Consider the following 18,489-nt stretch of genomic DNA (forward strand, 5'->3'; position numbering starts at 1 on the left):
CGATATAATTTGAAAAGCCTATTCGAGAGTGAGTACGATTAATTTCAAAGATTTTTGTCAGAAATAGGAAACTTTGGATCTAGAATTTTACAATATATACTTAGATCAAAATGAGTTTTTCCTCCATAATGGTATAAATTTTAACTAAATTACATCCTATTCACTCAAAATTTCAAGACTGGTCCCAAACCCTCTAAGATTAGGTCAGTATAGCGTTAGTGAACTAATTAGGGTCTGCCATTTCCATACCGTATTACGTCGGTGTGGGAGATCTGTTGCTCAGATGAGGCCTAACAAAACCGAAATTTTAGTCAGCATCTTCTTCTCTCCGAAAGGATGATCTATTTATCATTTTTAATGACATGTGGCTAATTATATTCGACAGGTGCAATACGTTTGAATTAATTCGTATTTTTTTTTTAATCTTAATTTCACAATATCGAGAGAAGTTTGAGTCTTTTTCTCTCCAGACGATTGTTACAATGGAATCAATGTATCAGATATTCAGATGGAACGTTTAATGTGTCGCCGCCCATGTTTTTTAAACAGCACGTTTTCTTGTTAACCCTCAGCAATGATCGTGACTCAATGGTCATGATTATAATCGATATACTGCAATTTAAGGTTTTTGACGCAAACCCGAAACTTCAGCCACCTCGAGCATGGAAATATTCGAGACAAGTTCCAAGTGCAATAATTGCATTTAATTATATGCGGTTTTTTTTTCGGGAAAAATGTAGATAGTAACCTGCATCATTAATTCAGTATGGAAATGCCGGCAGTGGATATAATTTTAAATAATCTTTAATTTGTGGTATTAATATTCAAGCGAGCTGACCTATCAATTAGGGAACCCTTTGAAACCTATACATCCATTAAATTATCACGAAATCGGCCAGAGTTTATGAATATTTTAAATTCGTCCATAACGAAATGGGTATTTTAATCATTACTAATTATAAGTTGAGGTTGCACTTATTAAATACCTTCCACCGGCGTCCCGACGTTATTGGATCCGATTTGAGGATGATATAAAGTGTTTTTTTTCCTTTATGCACCACTTTCATCGGCTACTGAATCAAAGCAGGCATTTCTCATAGGGGGAAAACGAGAAATCTCCTGATATATGCAAACAAAACTAAAAAAAATAGCTTTTTTTTCATTTCGTCACTCGCAGAGGTGAAAAAATCCACAGCTGTGTAGTGTCACAGAGTGCTAGTTTTTCTGAAGGTTATTTTGTTTTTCCAGGGGTGGCACAGCTCACTATGAAAATTAAAAATGGTTATATCTTTTTATAAGAGCCGAATCGGGAAAATTGTAAAGAAAAGAGTGTTTCTTTGTACCTCAAGAATCTACTGTTGAAATATTTGTACAAGTCAAGAACTCTGGTTTAATATTCTTGATTAGTTTCCTAGAAGTTATTGTGAACAGTTTTTATCTACTTAACAGTATATAACATATACCGTGTGGTTCTCCAAGGTGGCTCACCCCTATATTTTTTCTATTATTGGATACACGTTCAATTTGAATTTTCGGACATATTCACTTACTTTGACGAACTTCCGGTTTGACCGGAAATGATCACAATCACAATCGATTTTTACATTGGACATCATATACAGGGTGTTTTCAAAGGTGAGGCTTTTTTTGACAGCAGATAGCACTCATAAAAATTAGTCGTTTCACCAAAAATTGTCTATATAAAATATTCTAGTTGGCTGAGATACAACCCCTAGAAGTTCGACAGAATTTCATTGAATTTCAAGTACGGTACTGTAGAAGGTGACTACGGCATCCCAAAAATGAAACAAAACATAAACATATGGATGAACAATGAATGGTTCAGTACCAAGTTCATTGAATTAGATGCATCAGGTCACTTTTAAGAGAATCATAATTGTTTTATCGTGCAATTGAGGGTGAAAAAAATGTAGAAATCTTCTTGAAAGTGCTTATAATTCTATTTTTTACCCTTGTGTACAGTTGGTATCGATATGAGCCATTTTATAAAATCGTGTAAGTTACTTAAAAATAATGGGAACAACTCGGCAATACCAAGTTTTCATTTTCATCACCACGTTAATATCGACGGTCAAGACGGTCCCTACCCTATATTTTTTTTATTTTTTTTTCATACATACATAGTTATCATAAAGTCAATGATTAAATTTGAACTAACGTTTAAGTTGAAGCTGAAGCATTACATTCGGTGTAATGGTTTTTTTTTAAAGTCTAGTGCGAATATTGGTGCTCTCTGATTATTTTTTCTGATATTGAAAATACTATGTCAATTATAGAAATAGAAGCCTTGCGAGTTGAAAAAAAATTTCATAAGACATTGATATGAATTTACAAACCATCATAGAAAACCTCCGTCTACCGAGATGTATTAAGACTTGTTTACTTACCTTAGACATTTGAAGCTCTTGATATTCTCTTCGTATTCTTCATATTCTTTTAATTGTAGAATTTTCAATAATTCGAGACCTTAATTTTATTAAAGATCGAATACATATTTTACTCTTATTAATAATTAATAATCGTTTATTCTGGATCTTCGAATCAAAAGGATGGTGATGAATAAAAAATTAGCTATGATAAACTATGTAGTTTATTTGACTTTCATATACACTCACAAATTGAGAGCGGCTTAAGCCGTAGGATACAAACATTTACCTAGTAATTATTATTATTAGTATTCATTATCGTCTGAAATTTAACAAAATATCAATTATTGATTGAAACGTTCACAATGTGTCAAAAACAATCCATGAAAAGTCGAACAACATAATGCAGGAATAATTAAAATATATGAAAGAGAAGGAGCAACAATATGTTATAAGCAAACATATATACAACAGAAAAATAATTTAGTTTTTTTCAGTATCATCAAGATATTGCTTATTTACAATACCTCCAGAGAATACATCTTCAGTAGCTTAACTGAAAAAGTTCAACTAAACAACTACATCACAAAATAAATAATATTCTTGAAATAATACAATATAATATAAAATCACCATTTCGAGTAATAAATATAACCAAACTAAACGATGAATGCAAAAAATGTATACAAACTAATGTTGAAACTATAATAATTATATGGCGACTTATTCGCAAAGATGCATAAAAATGAACTATAACATCAAAGGTGTTAAAAAGTTTGAACAAAAACAACGATATCAGAAAATAACTAGAAGAATACACCTAAGGGTGAAAATAGAAAGCAAAAAGGTGAAAATTCTCACAAGTATAACGAAGCAATAACTGAGGAACCTATATTAGGTTAGTGAATGAAATTCGTTATGGTTAATGATGCATCTTTGTGAATGAATGTTGTTGAAAAGAAACAACGCAAAGAAGTGAATGTGAACAGGTTGAAGATGGGAGTATGCTTAATGGTATTTATCACAGAATATTCTTAAATAAAAATTGTCACAACCGAATTCGAGAACTCACGAGTATCAGGTAATTCTACATGGTAAATAATTTCTTCCACATCTTCAGTAAATATAATCATCTTCAATCTGTTCCGAACTAAAAAGCAATACATGATGCTAGTAGAAGCGAGATCAAACATTAATAAAACTTCATAATAATAGTGTGAATAGAAGAGGAGATTGGAGATGAAAGTCGAAAATTTTTGATGAGTTTTCTATCTCAATTGATTGCGATATGAAATTTTTTAGGAACCACGTTTTTGGACTTCAGTCCGGTAGTCAAAAACAAATACACATTGATTCTATACATAGCAATAAGTAATAATAATATAATATGAATAGTAATAATAATCGTGTAATACGCCAGGGCTTCTAGGTCAAGAGGAATTTTGGAAGGAATGGGATAGGTGATCCATCAAATTATCCTCTGCAATATAAAAATATATCCGAATGTAAATTTCGAATTTAGACAGATACGAAGATAAAATGTACGCATTTGTATCCAAGTTTTCACTTCGATGATACATAGTGTAAGGCTCTTTTAACGTGGAAGTAAAACCATTTGAATTAGTACGAGTTTACCATGTTCTCGTTTAGATGAAGAGTTAATTTGATGGTTTGTTTGGGTTTTATATTGGTAAATAAAGTTGAGGTTCTGAAATCTTAGGTAGACCTCTTGACCCATTTCGCGCTATCAACAATCACACTTAGTTCCAAATAAACTCACTTATATGCGAGGCAGGTCATACCGAAGTATTTCCCAGTTTTGAGTCATTTTGGATACGTAACCTAGAATATATTTAAAATTTTAAATATATATCTACTACTTTATATACGTACAATGCTGGCGCGAAAACCAACGTTCAAAACATAATAACTATATATAATTACTTAAACACCGTATTGATTATTATTAGTAATTAGTAGGAACCAATTTGACTGCTGGTATGCTGGGTGGAGTATGATGGGTGATGAGACCAAAAAAGCTTTCCGTGTCCGCTTTACCAGCTGATATAGTTACATTTACATATATTTGATAAATACAGCATTTGCCTTATCAACCTTTTTCAATAATAATGTAATAATAATAAAGTTTGTAATAATTAATAATAATAATGAATAAAAAAGTGGCCGCACGATCGTGCGAGTCGTTGAGGAACTTGGAGGCGATCGGCGGCCGAATAGGAACTTGTTTTACTGGGCCGCAGTCCCAGCCCGAGTGAGTTTGGGCCGGCGAATTTTGGGCCGCATGCAGTATCTACATTCGATAGGAACATTAAGTCGCACTACGCACCCGCAGCGCAGTAGTAACTATGCGTTGCAATAGGAATCGTCGGACCTACTCGACTAACACATTACACAACTACACTGACACATCTACAAACATAACAGGATCCGGATCGGGTGGATTCAGTGGCCGGCCGAAGTCAAAGGTGGTCCGGCCACGTCTGGGGGGGCCAACAAGCGCCGTTTTACATCACCTGACTGGCAAAAATTGTTCGAGTTGGAATCGACACCTCTGGCGTCTGGTGCCGCTTCTTGGGCAGCCCTTGCAGCCAGCAGGGTGATCTGATTCACAACGTCTTCCATCTCGTGACTTAGCGGAGACTCTGTCGTCGTCGAAGACAGAGCGCTTCCGGTTTTGCCCCTATTCTTTTGGTGAATTTCGCCGTTAAGGTGTCTTTTGAAATCAACGGCTGTTTTGTATTTATCCCCGTTGTTACATGTTTTGCACTCGTAACCTGTTTGTACTATTCTAAAAGCTCCACGGTTCTCCTGATTCGCAGAGTAGCACTGACGCTGATGAATCAGCAATTGGGACTCACCAGGGAAGGCCATCCTGCATTTTTTACATACGAAACATACTTCTAAATCCACTTCGCGACCAGATGGGTCGGTTATCTTTGGGATCATGTCCGGAAGTTTGAGTGTTGTAACCCCTGGTTCGGAGTTACCTGCCGCAACTTGCTCAAGGAGCGGACCGGTGAGTGGAAGGAAGGAAGGGCCAGAACCGGTATCTAGAAGTAGTCCTCCTGCTCCCCCTGGAACAAAGAAACGCCATTTGAGAATACAATAAATATCACACCTTGCTTTATTATTTTTCTTACACCCGTTTCATTTGATTTATACACCATATAATACAATATTTTTGGAATCCACGAAGGGTATACTATTCTCCTACCCAACCCTGGATAATTTTATCTGTTATATTGCCGAAGTTCAATATTTTAGAGAACATAAGTCGAATTCATATGCCCTGGTAAGCTTCAAGGACAAATTCAGTAGTTGAAATGGTAAAAGAAGTAGGAAGTAATCAAATTTGATTCATAGTACCATGATGAGTAGTGTGCTGCTAAGAATATATGGAGTTAAAAGGGGTCTACACCGTTTTAGTGGACAGATATTATTTTTGTTATGTTGTTATTAACTTTCCGAGGTGAAATTACCTCTTCTATGAATTTCCACATGAAAAAATTTCTCGAAAAGTCTTGCCATTGGTTACAATTCGTATCCTGGAGAAATTTTGAACTTGACCTCGAAAGCGATTTTAAAAATGAAATTTAAAAAAGTAGAACCTAAATAACTCTCACTTCATCCTATTCGTATATTGAGTCTTTCAATAAATAAGCAAAAAGCAACAAATATTATATTGAAGGGCAGTACAAATCTGCTACTTTGAGTTTGACAGCTCTAATAATCAATAATGCAGAGATCCTGAAATATTGGGTTGGCAGGAAATTGATTTCAGTTTGTACCAGTAGATAGCGTTTCGTGTTTCGTTTTCCTTTTGTGAACATTCGAATTTTTCTTTGAGGATTTGATGGTCGTGATTTTGTTTACAACTGTCAGTTCAACATAATTAATATACCTATATTATTGAATTATTGAAATTGCTTCGATAGACGAATGACAAAAATCATGAATAAAGATGAAACGGTCCTTATTGTCTCTTATGGTTTTGAGCTTGCCAGTGTTTCCCAGAATTGGATTTCTTCCGTGTGATTGCGTTTTACCGAGGTACAGAACATATTTATGACAATTTCTGAGATTCCGTGCTTGATACAGGGTGTATTTGAGGCTTTTTTCAACAGAAGGTAGAACTGGTCAAAATAAATCGTTTCACCAAAAATCACCTAGGTATACAAAATTTTCAAAATGACAAAGTTGAAAAAAAAATTGAATATGATTACTGAATTAGATCCTAATACGACCCTAGACCGTTTGTTAGCTGAATTATCGCAAAGCAGTGGGAAAAAACTTATCTCCTGATTCGACCATGTGGTTTCGTTTAGGATATTGGCTCGTTCGATATTTATGTACGTGGTAATGAAAATAGAAACTTAGGATTGCCGAATTGTTCTTACTATTTTTAAGTAACCTACACGATTTTATGCAATGGCTCATTTCGATACCGACTGACTGAAAGGACTTAGAGCACAAGTGTAAAAAATAGAATAATACTTCAGAATCTCACCAATAAAATTCGTCTAAATTATTCACGAATTTTTTCACAATGGGCATCACAATCTTCTTGTTCGAACATTCCAACAATCGTCGTAAAAATGGGATGAAATGGGGAAACATCATAGCACTTTTTCAACATAACTAACATAAGCTCTTTCAAGAAACGACAATTACGATTCTATCAAAAGTGACCTGATGCATCTAATCCGATGAACCTGGTACTGAATCATTAATTAACCAGCCATATGTTTATGTTTCGTTTCGTTCTTACGATGCCGGAGTCACCTTCCACAGTCCCGTACTTGAAATTCAATGAAATTTTGTCGAACTTCTAGGGGTTGTATCTCAGCCATCTTGGATATTTTATATAGACAATTTTCAGTTAAACGACTAATTTTGATGAGTTCTACCTTCTGTCAAAATAAAAGCCTCACCTCAGAAAACACTCTGTATAATTTAAGAAAAATACGTTTCCATTGTGAGAGTTTGTCTAATATTTAAGAGGTTGGAAAAAATTTGTGAACTTGTCCATTCCATTCAAAATTAGATTATGAGTAGTTGAGTGATTCGAAGGATAAAAAGCGATCAATAATGGATTAAACGGAAATGGAATTAATTCTCAATTAACTCCGTTATCTTCCACAATATTGGACCAATAACTCATCAGAAAATGCAGGTACCTAAGTTTGCTGTATAAGTATCGAACTGAACTTGAAAATTGATGGCATCAATAAGTGAATCCAAAGTGACATCTGCATAACACCAACATCAGAGTAATAACAATTACCGAAGATGTTGTATATCAATCGCTGAAGAGGCGCGACAACTGCGATCGAAAACCACCTTAATAAAATAAACGTTGTCCTGATCGAGTGGGCCGAATTTTAACTACACTTTAATCAGTTTTAATCTCGGACAGAGCCGTGATACAAATTTATACAAGACTCGGTTACATTGGGCTCGGCTCTACCCCAATCAGCCAGATCATTATTGCCAATTTATTAATCAGTCCTCGGACTGTCCTATACGTTTTTCTCTCGCTGTCCGACTGTGGAGAATGCCCGTTTTAATGTATTGACAAGTGTGTTATCTCCGGTATATCCTCTTCTAATGGCGTGCCTTATTTATCCTCATCCGTATTTTTAATGGACAGCCGCGCGGTACATTATGGACTTTAAATATGCTTTAATCAGGTGTTGCTGATAAACTTGTTCCAGAACTCTGGCTATGTGTGGAATGGTCATCGAGGCGGACCACAAGCGAAGCCAAAGAGAACGCTGCATCGTTTTGGTTAGAAAAAATTAGATAAGAGCCCAGCTGCTAATTGATCTGCGAGGAAAAAACGTAGATTATGTAAATTCCATTGATCGATTTACCATCCACTAAATTATTCAGCTCTACTGACTGCTCTTGCGCGATATCTCCTAGTTTAAGAGCTTTGTTTTGATAATTATTTCACTCTTCGACCTCAAAGTGAAACTTAATTGTATTGAATCTCTCGATAAAGTGGTTTATTCAATTGAACTAAATAACAATTTTTTAAGATGAGGTGGATCGAACATACAAAGTTGGACAACCAAACAACAGTCGAAAGTGACAATAGTGACATATCATCCTAGCAGAAGCGACATGATTATAACGAACTTTCAAAAACTTTCGTCCTCAAGTGCCTGTGGAATTTGGGAAGTTAATATTCTAATCGTGGCGCTTAGCTTGTACCACCACATTAGTATATAGGGTGAAAATATGTGAACATGATAATGATATTAACCTCTAGAGTATTTTTACATATTGAAATTTTGCGATAAAAATTCTTTGCAGATTATTGAGTCAGAAAGGCTAACTAAATAGATAGTTTCATTGAATTTCAAAATAATTACAAACTGTTATAGACAATGCTAACTTGATCGCTCAAGGACTTCAAGATAACAAAGCCTACTTGAAGAATAAAGTTGGTTTCAAAGCCCAATCACTTTCAAACATGAAAAGTTCAATCGACATCGATATTGGAGATAAGTTGTAACAAATCATCATCAGTAGCACAATAGAAAATGGATCAAATAATTAAGCACCATATTACATAAGGCACAAGAGTACAAGGAGCTTGAGAGTTATACAAGCCTTCAACTGTTGGGAATTCAAATGAAGAGTGCAGCGACATGGTGATGACAGTTCGAAGTAACAATTTAATGCAGTCATTGTCATTTCTGAAGGGATTTTGAGATTTTCTTCAAATAAACCTTTTTTTCTCAGTTTATAGTTGTTTTTTCTCAATTTTGAAGATTGGTTGTCAAAACTCGATTCAAGTGTGTTAATTATTATCAATTTTATATCAATAAATGTCATGAAGGATTTGGAATTCAAATGTAGATTGCAGCGACATGGTGATGACAGTTCGAAGTAACAAGTTAATGCAGTCATTGTCATTTCCGAAGAGATTTTGAGATTTTCTTCAAATAAATCCTTTTTTCTCAGTTTATAGTTGTTTTTTCTCAATTTTGAAGATTGGTTGTTGAAACTCGATTCAAGTGTCTTAATTATTATCAATTTCATATCAATAAATGTCATGAAGTATTGGGAATTCAAATATAGATTGCAGCAACATGGTGATGACAGCTCGAACTAAAAATTTATTGCCATTGTCATTTTTGAAGGTGATTTTGAGATTTCCGTCAAGTAAATCCATTTTTTTCAGTTTAAAGGTAGTTGCTTTTTCTCAATTTTGAAGATTGGTTGTCGAAACTGGATTCAAGTGTGTTGATTATCATCAAGTTCAGGTCAATAAATGTCATGAAGTATTAGTATTTATGAAAAAAATTCCTATTATGTTCTGAATCGGCTGATAAAAGGGGGCAATATTTTTTGAACCCGAACTTTTTGGCTCTTTTCACGAGCATGATAAAAGGAAATAGATTATATGCAGAGCCACAACTATGATATCTTGCCTTCTCCATTATATAAAATAGCTAAAATTGCAACATTGATGCTAAGAAAACTTGTCCAAGTTGAACTGGAAATCAGAAATGATTTTCTAAATGAATTTTGTTTGAATGTTATCGAAATTCATAAATATGTCGACTCACTAGTTGGAAAAAGTCCTCTCTGGGGGAAACAGTTTTTTGTGTAAATCCTTCCATTTTGAGGTTATATATCCAGGTTAGTTTATTTACCTTCTATTCTTTGTAACTGATTCGAAATGTACAAAAACTTTACCATGCTATAAGGACGAGATACATATGTTCTTAAACATTGACTGAAAGTTCATTTCATCGTGGAAAATAGTAAAAATTGATCTTCACAAGAAATTGGTAAACGAAGATTTGCTCGAAGGATGCAAATTATGAAAACTTCACTAAGCTTTCCCCATTGTCACGAGATGGATGAAAATATTTTCAACAGATTTTATTAAAATTCTTATTGAAACACCAAAATATTCTCCGTTCCTCGATGTTAACAAACAAAAGTGCATTAACTTTTTATTTACACAAATTGACACCATAGGGGGAGTATCGCTTGTTTGGAAATATTGCCTAATGAACTGGAAGAATTATCTCAATTTCTCATAATTTTTTGTGGAAGATGTTATTTTTTGTGATTTCAATAATTTACGAAAATTAATGGTTAAATATAAAAAATATCCATGTATTTTGTACTAAAGCAGAGTTTTCAAGAACATTTTTGTATTAAGCTGAAGAGAAAATACAGTATTATTCAGGTTATCAGCAAAAAAATTCGAAACTTTTTAGACAGTTTCAGTTCACATAGAAGACCATCTTCAATTTTCAACAAGGAAAACTTTCGCACTCATTAGGTAACACCCTGTATGCACACTTGCAGCGAAATGAGTGTAATTATTACTCCACTTTGAGTAAGTCTTATTTGGTAGGGGTTTCAAAATGATTCTAAATTGAAAATCCTTTTTTTCTTTCTAATAAACAGAGAAGAGGAGCTCAATATTTTCCTTCAATTAGTCATAAGCCATTGACATTACCTCGTCAGATACCGGTCAATTTCAATCGGAAAGATGATTGAAGTAGAATAAATTTTGATTTCGAAAGTGAAGACATCTCTATTATCGTCAGCTAGCAAAATACTCAACCTTATTGCCAATATGGTTAACTCTTATTCGTCTTGGAAAGAATTCCTCCATAATTTCATGAAAAATGTGGACTTCAGTTTCCCATTTAAATGAAGTACTAACATGTCATTATAGAATATTATGACGCATCAGAACTGAAATGAATTGAATTCAGAGAACCTAACAGACCTAACCTCCAGATCGCCTTTTAGAATATTAATGGAAACCTCTAAACTTTGCTCATAAACGCTACTGGGGAATTCTTGTAGATGACGACAATACCAGAAAACAATCCAGAGGGCCTGAGAATTAACGACACTCGGCCAACAATAAGACGACGATAACAACGAATAACAGCGACAAAAATTACATCGTGAGCCACTTTTTAATTATATCGCGGTTTGATTAAAAAATCCGGAGTCACATAAAAAATAAATTGCCTATTTAATTGCAGCGGGCCAAAGAGAGACGTGAACCCGCGCCAGAAGGAAAAGGGAGATGAAAAAAGGGCGGTTATACAGCGAGGGCGAGGGTTTCTTAAAATTTACTTTTTCGCTCTGCGAGTTATAATAGCAAGGGGGAGGGTAGGTCGTAGGGGTTGTTGGGGTGAGATATGGATTTTTGCTTCCGACGCTCCTCGCCTAGCAGTTTTTTCTGAATTATAAAATATCTCCGTTTTCGTTTGGACCGAACGACATCATTATCGGGGAGTCGGTTTGTTTTGGAGAGAACTCTAACGTTCCAGAACATTCTAGTTGTTTTTCTCTCCAATTTAGATCCGTGAGGAGGGTCTGATTGACTTGATATAAGAAATATCAGAGATGTCACGAATAATCATCGACAGGATCTGGGCATGGAAGAAAAAGTTTGATTCAATGTAACCCAAGTTTTCCAATAAAAAAATTCAACAGTTCGATACCATTTGACGAATCTGAGAATTTTCATTTGAGCGGTTTCGAGTAATGAAACATTTTCATGTGACATACCTTTTCTTTGAGTCCAAATAAGAAAATCTCAATTTCGAGAATATTCATCCTGAATAACTGTATTTTTTGTTTCGTGTATTTTCATTTTACATAAGTGTAGTAATAATAATAGTCCGAACAGGAACTTAGCGCTCAATGAAGAAGAATTCTATCCATTTCAAAACAGTTAATGACAGATACGATCACATAATATAAAGTGTTCAAAAAACATTCCCAGGAAAATAGGTCATTGACTTCCTTCGTCTGTAAGTGCTTTGTTATGAGAATCCGTGGTTCCCAATTTCAAGATATTTCTACAGGATGTCCACCAGAAAAATACCCTATACAATATATTCGAAGAGTTACAGAAAATATTGTCAAATGAATGTTATTTTGGATAAACTCAATTAATACAAATTTTCAAAATGTGGCAACTTCGTTATTGAGCTCTTGAAAATGTTCAAATTGTATAAGAGGCTCAAAGTTCAATTTTTCTGAAAGTTGCAGGCACAAAATGAAATTGGATAACTACATGGATAACCTTCTCACAGAATTTCAAATAATCATTTTTTCCGGAAATTATCAAGGAAAGCGACTTGAACAATCTTTAACACAAAACTATACAGGGTGCCTGTAAACAAATGCTAAGGACTTAGGGAGACGATTACTTGATGAAAATAAGCAGGGGTAGTTCCTATAAATTTTTTTCGAAATCAATCTCCCTTCCAAGATACAGCCTTCAGAAGGCGATGAAGAGTTGAGAGTTTTTAATTTTTTTACGGGTTCTAAAAAGCACTGAGTCATAAAACTATACATAACATGAAGCACTAAGTAGATGTTACCTACATTTTTTTTAGATCTCATAACTTCATTATTAGGGGTTGAAAATAACAACCTTATGATTGTCCTTTAAAAATTGTTTTCGTGGGATAGATTTTCGAAAAATAAAATCCTCTTATGGTTTCCCATTCAATTCTGGAGAAAAAAGTCTCTTGCAAAATTTCGCCGCAGTCGATACTTTTATTGGAATAAATAAAAACTGAAATTATTGCAGTTTCAGGGATACAGTGTATCTCAAAAAACTAATGATATTTTCAAGGTGAAAAGTGTCTTTGATAGATATTCTCACGGAGAATTCATTGGCATACACAAAAAAATTGTGGGATATCGTTTTCGAGTTATAACACAAACTTATAGTTCTTTTACTCACCATTAGACTATATATATTTTTCAGATTGAAATAATATATAACACTTGGTAAGTAGAAATAATTCGGATAAGTAAAATTTGAAATGTTTTACAAATGGAAATAATCTAAAATATTCTGGAAAAAAGGAGATTACTGACTTCTGTCAATGTCAAAATTTTAATGATTGTCGAAGCACCTTTGATTCATAGATGAATCGACTACGAAGAATAAAATTCAAATTTTGATTATCGAAACTCTTCTTTAGATACCAAGTGTTATATATTATTTCAATCAGAAAAAACATGCAATCTAAGGGTGAAATAAAATATACTGTGTCCCATTAAAAAAGCTATAAGATTTTCTCAAGCATATATTTGATTATTAATTTTTATGTTCGTTAGTTTTGAAAGAAAAAGAAAAAATATGTGTGAAATCGTGGAAATCAGATGAATGCAATTAGATAATAATTCACCTGAAATAACAACAAAGAACAGGAAAAAAATGCAGCAAAAAGCGATTAAAATTATGAATATTGAATGACTTTCCATGATGAAATAATTAAATTAGAAGGACGTTAACCCAGTCAACCAGTTTCAGTCACAGGGAAGTTGTTGGGAATTACCACTGTGGAAATGCGACTTCACAATGTTGATTTAAAAAAAGGCCACCAGTACTTACTGGAGAGTGCTTAATGTCCGCAACATCGCATATCGCGGGTAATTACCCAGTACATCACATAGTAGGTGTAAAAAAAGCACCCTAGACAGCAACTTTGCGACTTCTCATTTTGGAGGTTTATGGAACGATTATTTTGACAGAATAAACTACCAAAGTGTATCCTCTATTGAAGTTATATTCATGTTCAATTTGATAATTACCATCGTGGCAATCAATTTGCACTCTATATTCGAGGCGTTCCGAGCAAAAGTGACCCAAGCTACAATTTTTCTGAAATTCAATTGTGTCGTCTGGTTGCAAAACCGGCCAACTCCTCAATTTTCGGAGAAAATTTCTGTTTATTTTACTAAGTCCTTTGCTAACATTTCCACCCATTGGCAATGAGAAACCATAACAAAACCGGTCAACTCCGTGCGTTTTGGGGGTTAGAAAACTCCAATGTGCTGCAAAAGCGGCCACATCCACTCGTCAGTGTTTTTCAAAACCGGTCATCTCCAAATTCAACATTCCTGGACATTCATTCATCCCTCCAGATAGGGTTTTCGCTCAAATTGAAAAGAGGTTGAAAAGAATAGAGACTCTCGTTGATCCTGCAGCTCATGAAAGCATCTTAGCTGAAATTGGAACAGTGTTTAAGCCTGGAAGAGACTACACTGACCACGATTGGAAGCAGGCCAGCAATGTATACATCAAACCACCTTCACAATGGCATTTCAAATTCGCCCCGACAAAAAGATTTTTTATAACAAAAAACAAGGATAAACCGTTAGTGCAAGGGGAGGTATTCTACAGAAATGAGCTTGGAGCCAGAAAGTCAGTGGTGAAGAGCAAAAGAAATATTATGAGCAGTAGGCTTGATGCCGTAGCTACAGGTACTGTAATAAAGTCCCTGAAACTTTGTGATGTCAAAAAATTACTGACGAAACATTATGGACCAGATTGGGACAAAGACGACAGATTAATTTTTTACAGAAACATTTTGGCTGACTTGGGTAACGAGGAAGTCTACGAGGAAAGAGATGACATGACGAATCCTTGGAGAATAATGACGTCATCATGTGCGAGCCTGAAGATGACGATTTAGCCCCTCGAGTGTAAAGTTTCGTTTCAACTATGTTATATACATAATTATATATATTTTTTATAAGTTTACTCCACCTAACATAAAGTTCAGTTACACAGAAACATTGTGAATGATTTTTCTTGGCTAAAACCCCGCTATTTGATGTCAATTTTATAGATATTTTAAGCTTTAGTTTGTTGCAAAACCGGCCAACTCCAAAGTGGGTTGCAAAACCAGCCAAATCGTAACTATAATTTTGAATTTCCCCCTCCCAGCACCTTCCCCCAGATTCTTTTATGGTGCTCTAAAACCTACTATCCTAGTGACACATTAATAACAAGAGATTTGGATCCTATCTCCAATTCCCTAGTTTTGACAAAAAATCGTCTCTCCTGAAAAATTTTCTGTTATGGAGATGACCGGTTTTGCAACCAGACGACACAATTAACAGTAAGAACTGCCTGAAAATGAATCAAAATTTTATATACTCGTAAACTCAATTTCAGAAAAAATGTAGCTTGGGCCTCTTCAGCTCTGAACGCCTCATTTGTACATTGTGTTTACTCTTTACTCTTACCTACATATATTTCGCATTCTGCTCTCATCCTCAAAGGGAAATTGAACAACTATATGAATTACTGATATCTTTTTATTCAAGATTAATATGTTTCATACAAATCCAAATATATAAAATAAAGAATATATATCTTGTTATAAATCTTCATTCCACTTCAGGAACGGCATGGTCCAGCTGAAGAAGAAAAAATCAGAGCTGTATTGATAGTAATAAATTGAGTGTCATGAAAAATCTAACAACAGTAGAAGTTGATTTTTTCCAGCACAGTATCTAAAATAATAATTTGGAGTTCTCTCGATGATTCAAATCAATTCCAAGTTTGATTTTGAAGGTTGTGAATGTTACTTACCACCTAAATTCATATGAGATATGTTGAAAGTTGAACGTTACAAAGGTGCAAAAATGGGGAGGATAAGAGGGCCAAGAAGTGATCATTATTTCAATAGGTTATATAACTACTCACCTTTTACTGCACGTTAATTAATCAATCGACGTCAAGTAACACTTAACTAAAATGAAATTTAAGAATAGAACAGATCGGTTAAAAAAATTATTCTAAAAATTCATTCATAAAGATTTTGTTTGTTTATTCTCTCAACACAACGCAGTCACAGAACGAAACACGTCACACCACGTTTTGCATAGCGGGATTTAGGTTATGAGTTAACCTCGAGACCACGTGCTGATAAATAGAACATTTCAGACAGTTACTGAAAGTTTTTCTTAAAGAAGTCGCTGGGTAGAGTTCATCGAAATTTATTCACAACACATCATTTCAAGTTCTAAAAATATCACATATTCAATTTTTCAAAAATATCAACAGAGAGAAGTCGCATAATAGTAGCTATGTTCACTTCATCGGAACATCTCGATATGATGTTACATGCAACCACTAGGGATCTAAAGTTGAGGAATTCGGAAACTTAACAATATGCGGACGTTAATGTCCACAATGTGAAATCTTAAGTACATCCATGAAACTTCTCAAAGAAGCGCTTCAATGCGATATTTTTGGGTACTCCCTGCGACTTACTGTTACATTTCTGGTTGACTGGGAACGAGACCAAGGAAAAAATATTCAGCTGAAATTCCCAATAACATTGATATCACCGGTTCAATTTGAGCTCCGTACGATGTAAAAGAATTTTTTTTAAATATTCCTGGATATATTAATTCAATAGTTAAAGTTCCCGACATTGAAGACCGATCACGTGACCCATTCGACATTGAATAATTCGAGAACGCCTCCTCTTGTCGGTGTAAATAGTTGATTTAATTATTTTTAACTACTGTATCCCTATTAAGACAACTAATTGCAATTTGTTAAGAGTCGTTCACACTATAATTAGTAGTTAAACCAGCCACATCCGCTAAGCGTTTCCTGCATTAAGGCAACATTTTCAATTTGTTCTGATTTCGCCTAAATTGAAGCGGGCACAATCTTACTCCTCCTTTTCAGCATTCTTCGACCGTTGACTCATTTTTAATCTCGATTGTTATTCATTTCGAATGCGGTCGCATATAATATAACGCCAGGAAAGTCGAATTTCGAATTACGGCAATTATTCAGAATCGGCTATCTCTTCTCCTGCATCTCTCACAACGCCTCGGCCATATAAATTATTATTATTGTCGCTAAATACTTTCAGTGATTTCTCTTCGGCGATGGCGGTTATTAATATGGGCTCGTCGTTTAAAATATTCAGGCGAAGGTAGATTTTAATCCACATGTAATTTATCCGATTTGAGTGCTCTGCACATGGAAAAACCGAATGCAAATTAGGAAATATTCACGTGTAATCTTGAAATTGTTCTGATTTGTACTAATAACAAAAGACAAAACTCCCAATTTCCATTCGCAAATCTTTCCAATACATATTATTTGTTGAGATTAATTTTTTTTATTTATTAGATTGGGGAGCAAGAAATCGTTATTGGTTTAGAAGTAACCCACAGGAGAAGTGTTTTTTCCAAAGCACACACACGTCTATAGTGACTCCCTAGGATTTCCAGGAGCTCTCACCATACAGTCCGGAACTGGCACCAAGCGATTACCATTCTTCATGCCTCAACGATAAGAAATTGGCATCAAAAGGAGATTGTGTCAATCGCTTAAAAGAGTTTTTTCACCAATAGGGACCAAGGCTTCTATGAGAGAAGCATTATGAAGCTACCATCAAAATCATTTCCTATATACAGGGTGAGTCTTATACTCGTACAAATATTTTAACAGTAGATTCTTGAGCTCAAAGGAAAAATTTGTTTATACCATTTTTTTCATTCAGCCCTGATAAAAAGATAGTGCCCCTTCAAGTTTTCATAATGAGCTATGCCAGCTATCGAGAAACAAAATTCCCTTCAGAATAACTAGCTAAATCTGTGACACTACACATCTGTGGATCTTTTAAACAGAGTTGTATTCAGCCAAAGTACCCAATTTTCCAAATATCCCAGATATTTTTGGACATCAAATTACTCGAAAACGGAGCATGATACGAGAACATATGGAGAATAATTTCATTCCACCAAACATTCAAATATTCATTAGATAGCGTCCAACTCAGTTTCAAGAGTTGGGTTCTTTGAATTTTTGGTATTTTTATGAATGGTAAGGGTCATGATGAAAAAACTGGAAGACGTGGGTGATGTCTTGTGTTCCAAAAAGATTCATCGAATAAATGAACAACTATATTCCGAAATTCATTCCATTCGATAAAACCGTTTGTGAGGCAGAACTAAAAATAATATTTTTTTCTGATTTTCCCACAGCCTGTATCTTTTAAATCGAGCCGATTCGGAAAAATGGTAAGGCAAAAAAAGTGTTTCTTTTGACCTAAAGAATCTACTGTTGGAATATTTGTACGAGTCAAAGACTCACCCTGTAAAAGAATTTTTGTATAATATGAGATATGAACTAACTTCTAATTTTGTCCGGAATTGAGCGATAAAGCTCCACAGTTCCATGAGTGCCTACCCTATAAAACCTCGGAAACATATACTGGCGCTAAATAAAAACAACCTTTTTATAATGATG

At 34.5% G+C, this 18,489-nt stretch overlaps 1 protein-coding gene across 4 annotated transcripts in view; it reads right to left on the reverse strand.

Annotated features, from left to right (window-relative positions):
- Nucleotides 1-2,593: 2,593 nt before the first annotated feature.
- Nucleotides 2,594-18,489, reverse strand: part of LOC123322892 (zinc finger homeobox protein 3) — a 191,455-nt gene continuing 175,559 nt past the window's right edge. For 3 of the 4 annotated variants that reach the window (XM_044910966.1, XM_044910967.1, XM_044910965.1), the window contains one exon: nucleotides 2,594-5,482. In XM_044910966.1, coding sequence (XP_044766901.1) covers nucleotides 4,851-5,482 — 632 coding nt within the window. In that variant the 3' untranslated portion in view covers nucleotides 2,594-4,850. The remainder of the gene's footprint in view (nucleotides 5,483-18,489) is intronic. The other variant, XM_044910968.1, reaches the window with a different exon arrangement.

Source organism: Coccinella septempunctata, chromosome 1 (assembly GCF_907165205.1).
Source record: "Coccinella septempunctata chromosome 1, icCocSept1.1, whole genome shotgun sequence".
Classification (NCBI taxonomy): Eukaryota; Metazoa; Arthropoda; class Insecta; order Coleoptera; family Coccinellidae; genus Coccinella; species Coccinella septempunctata.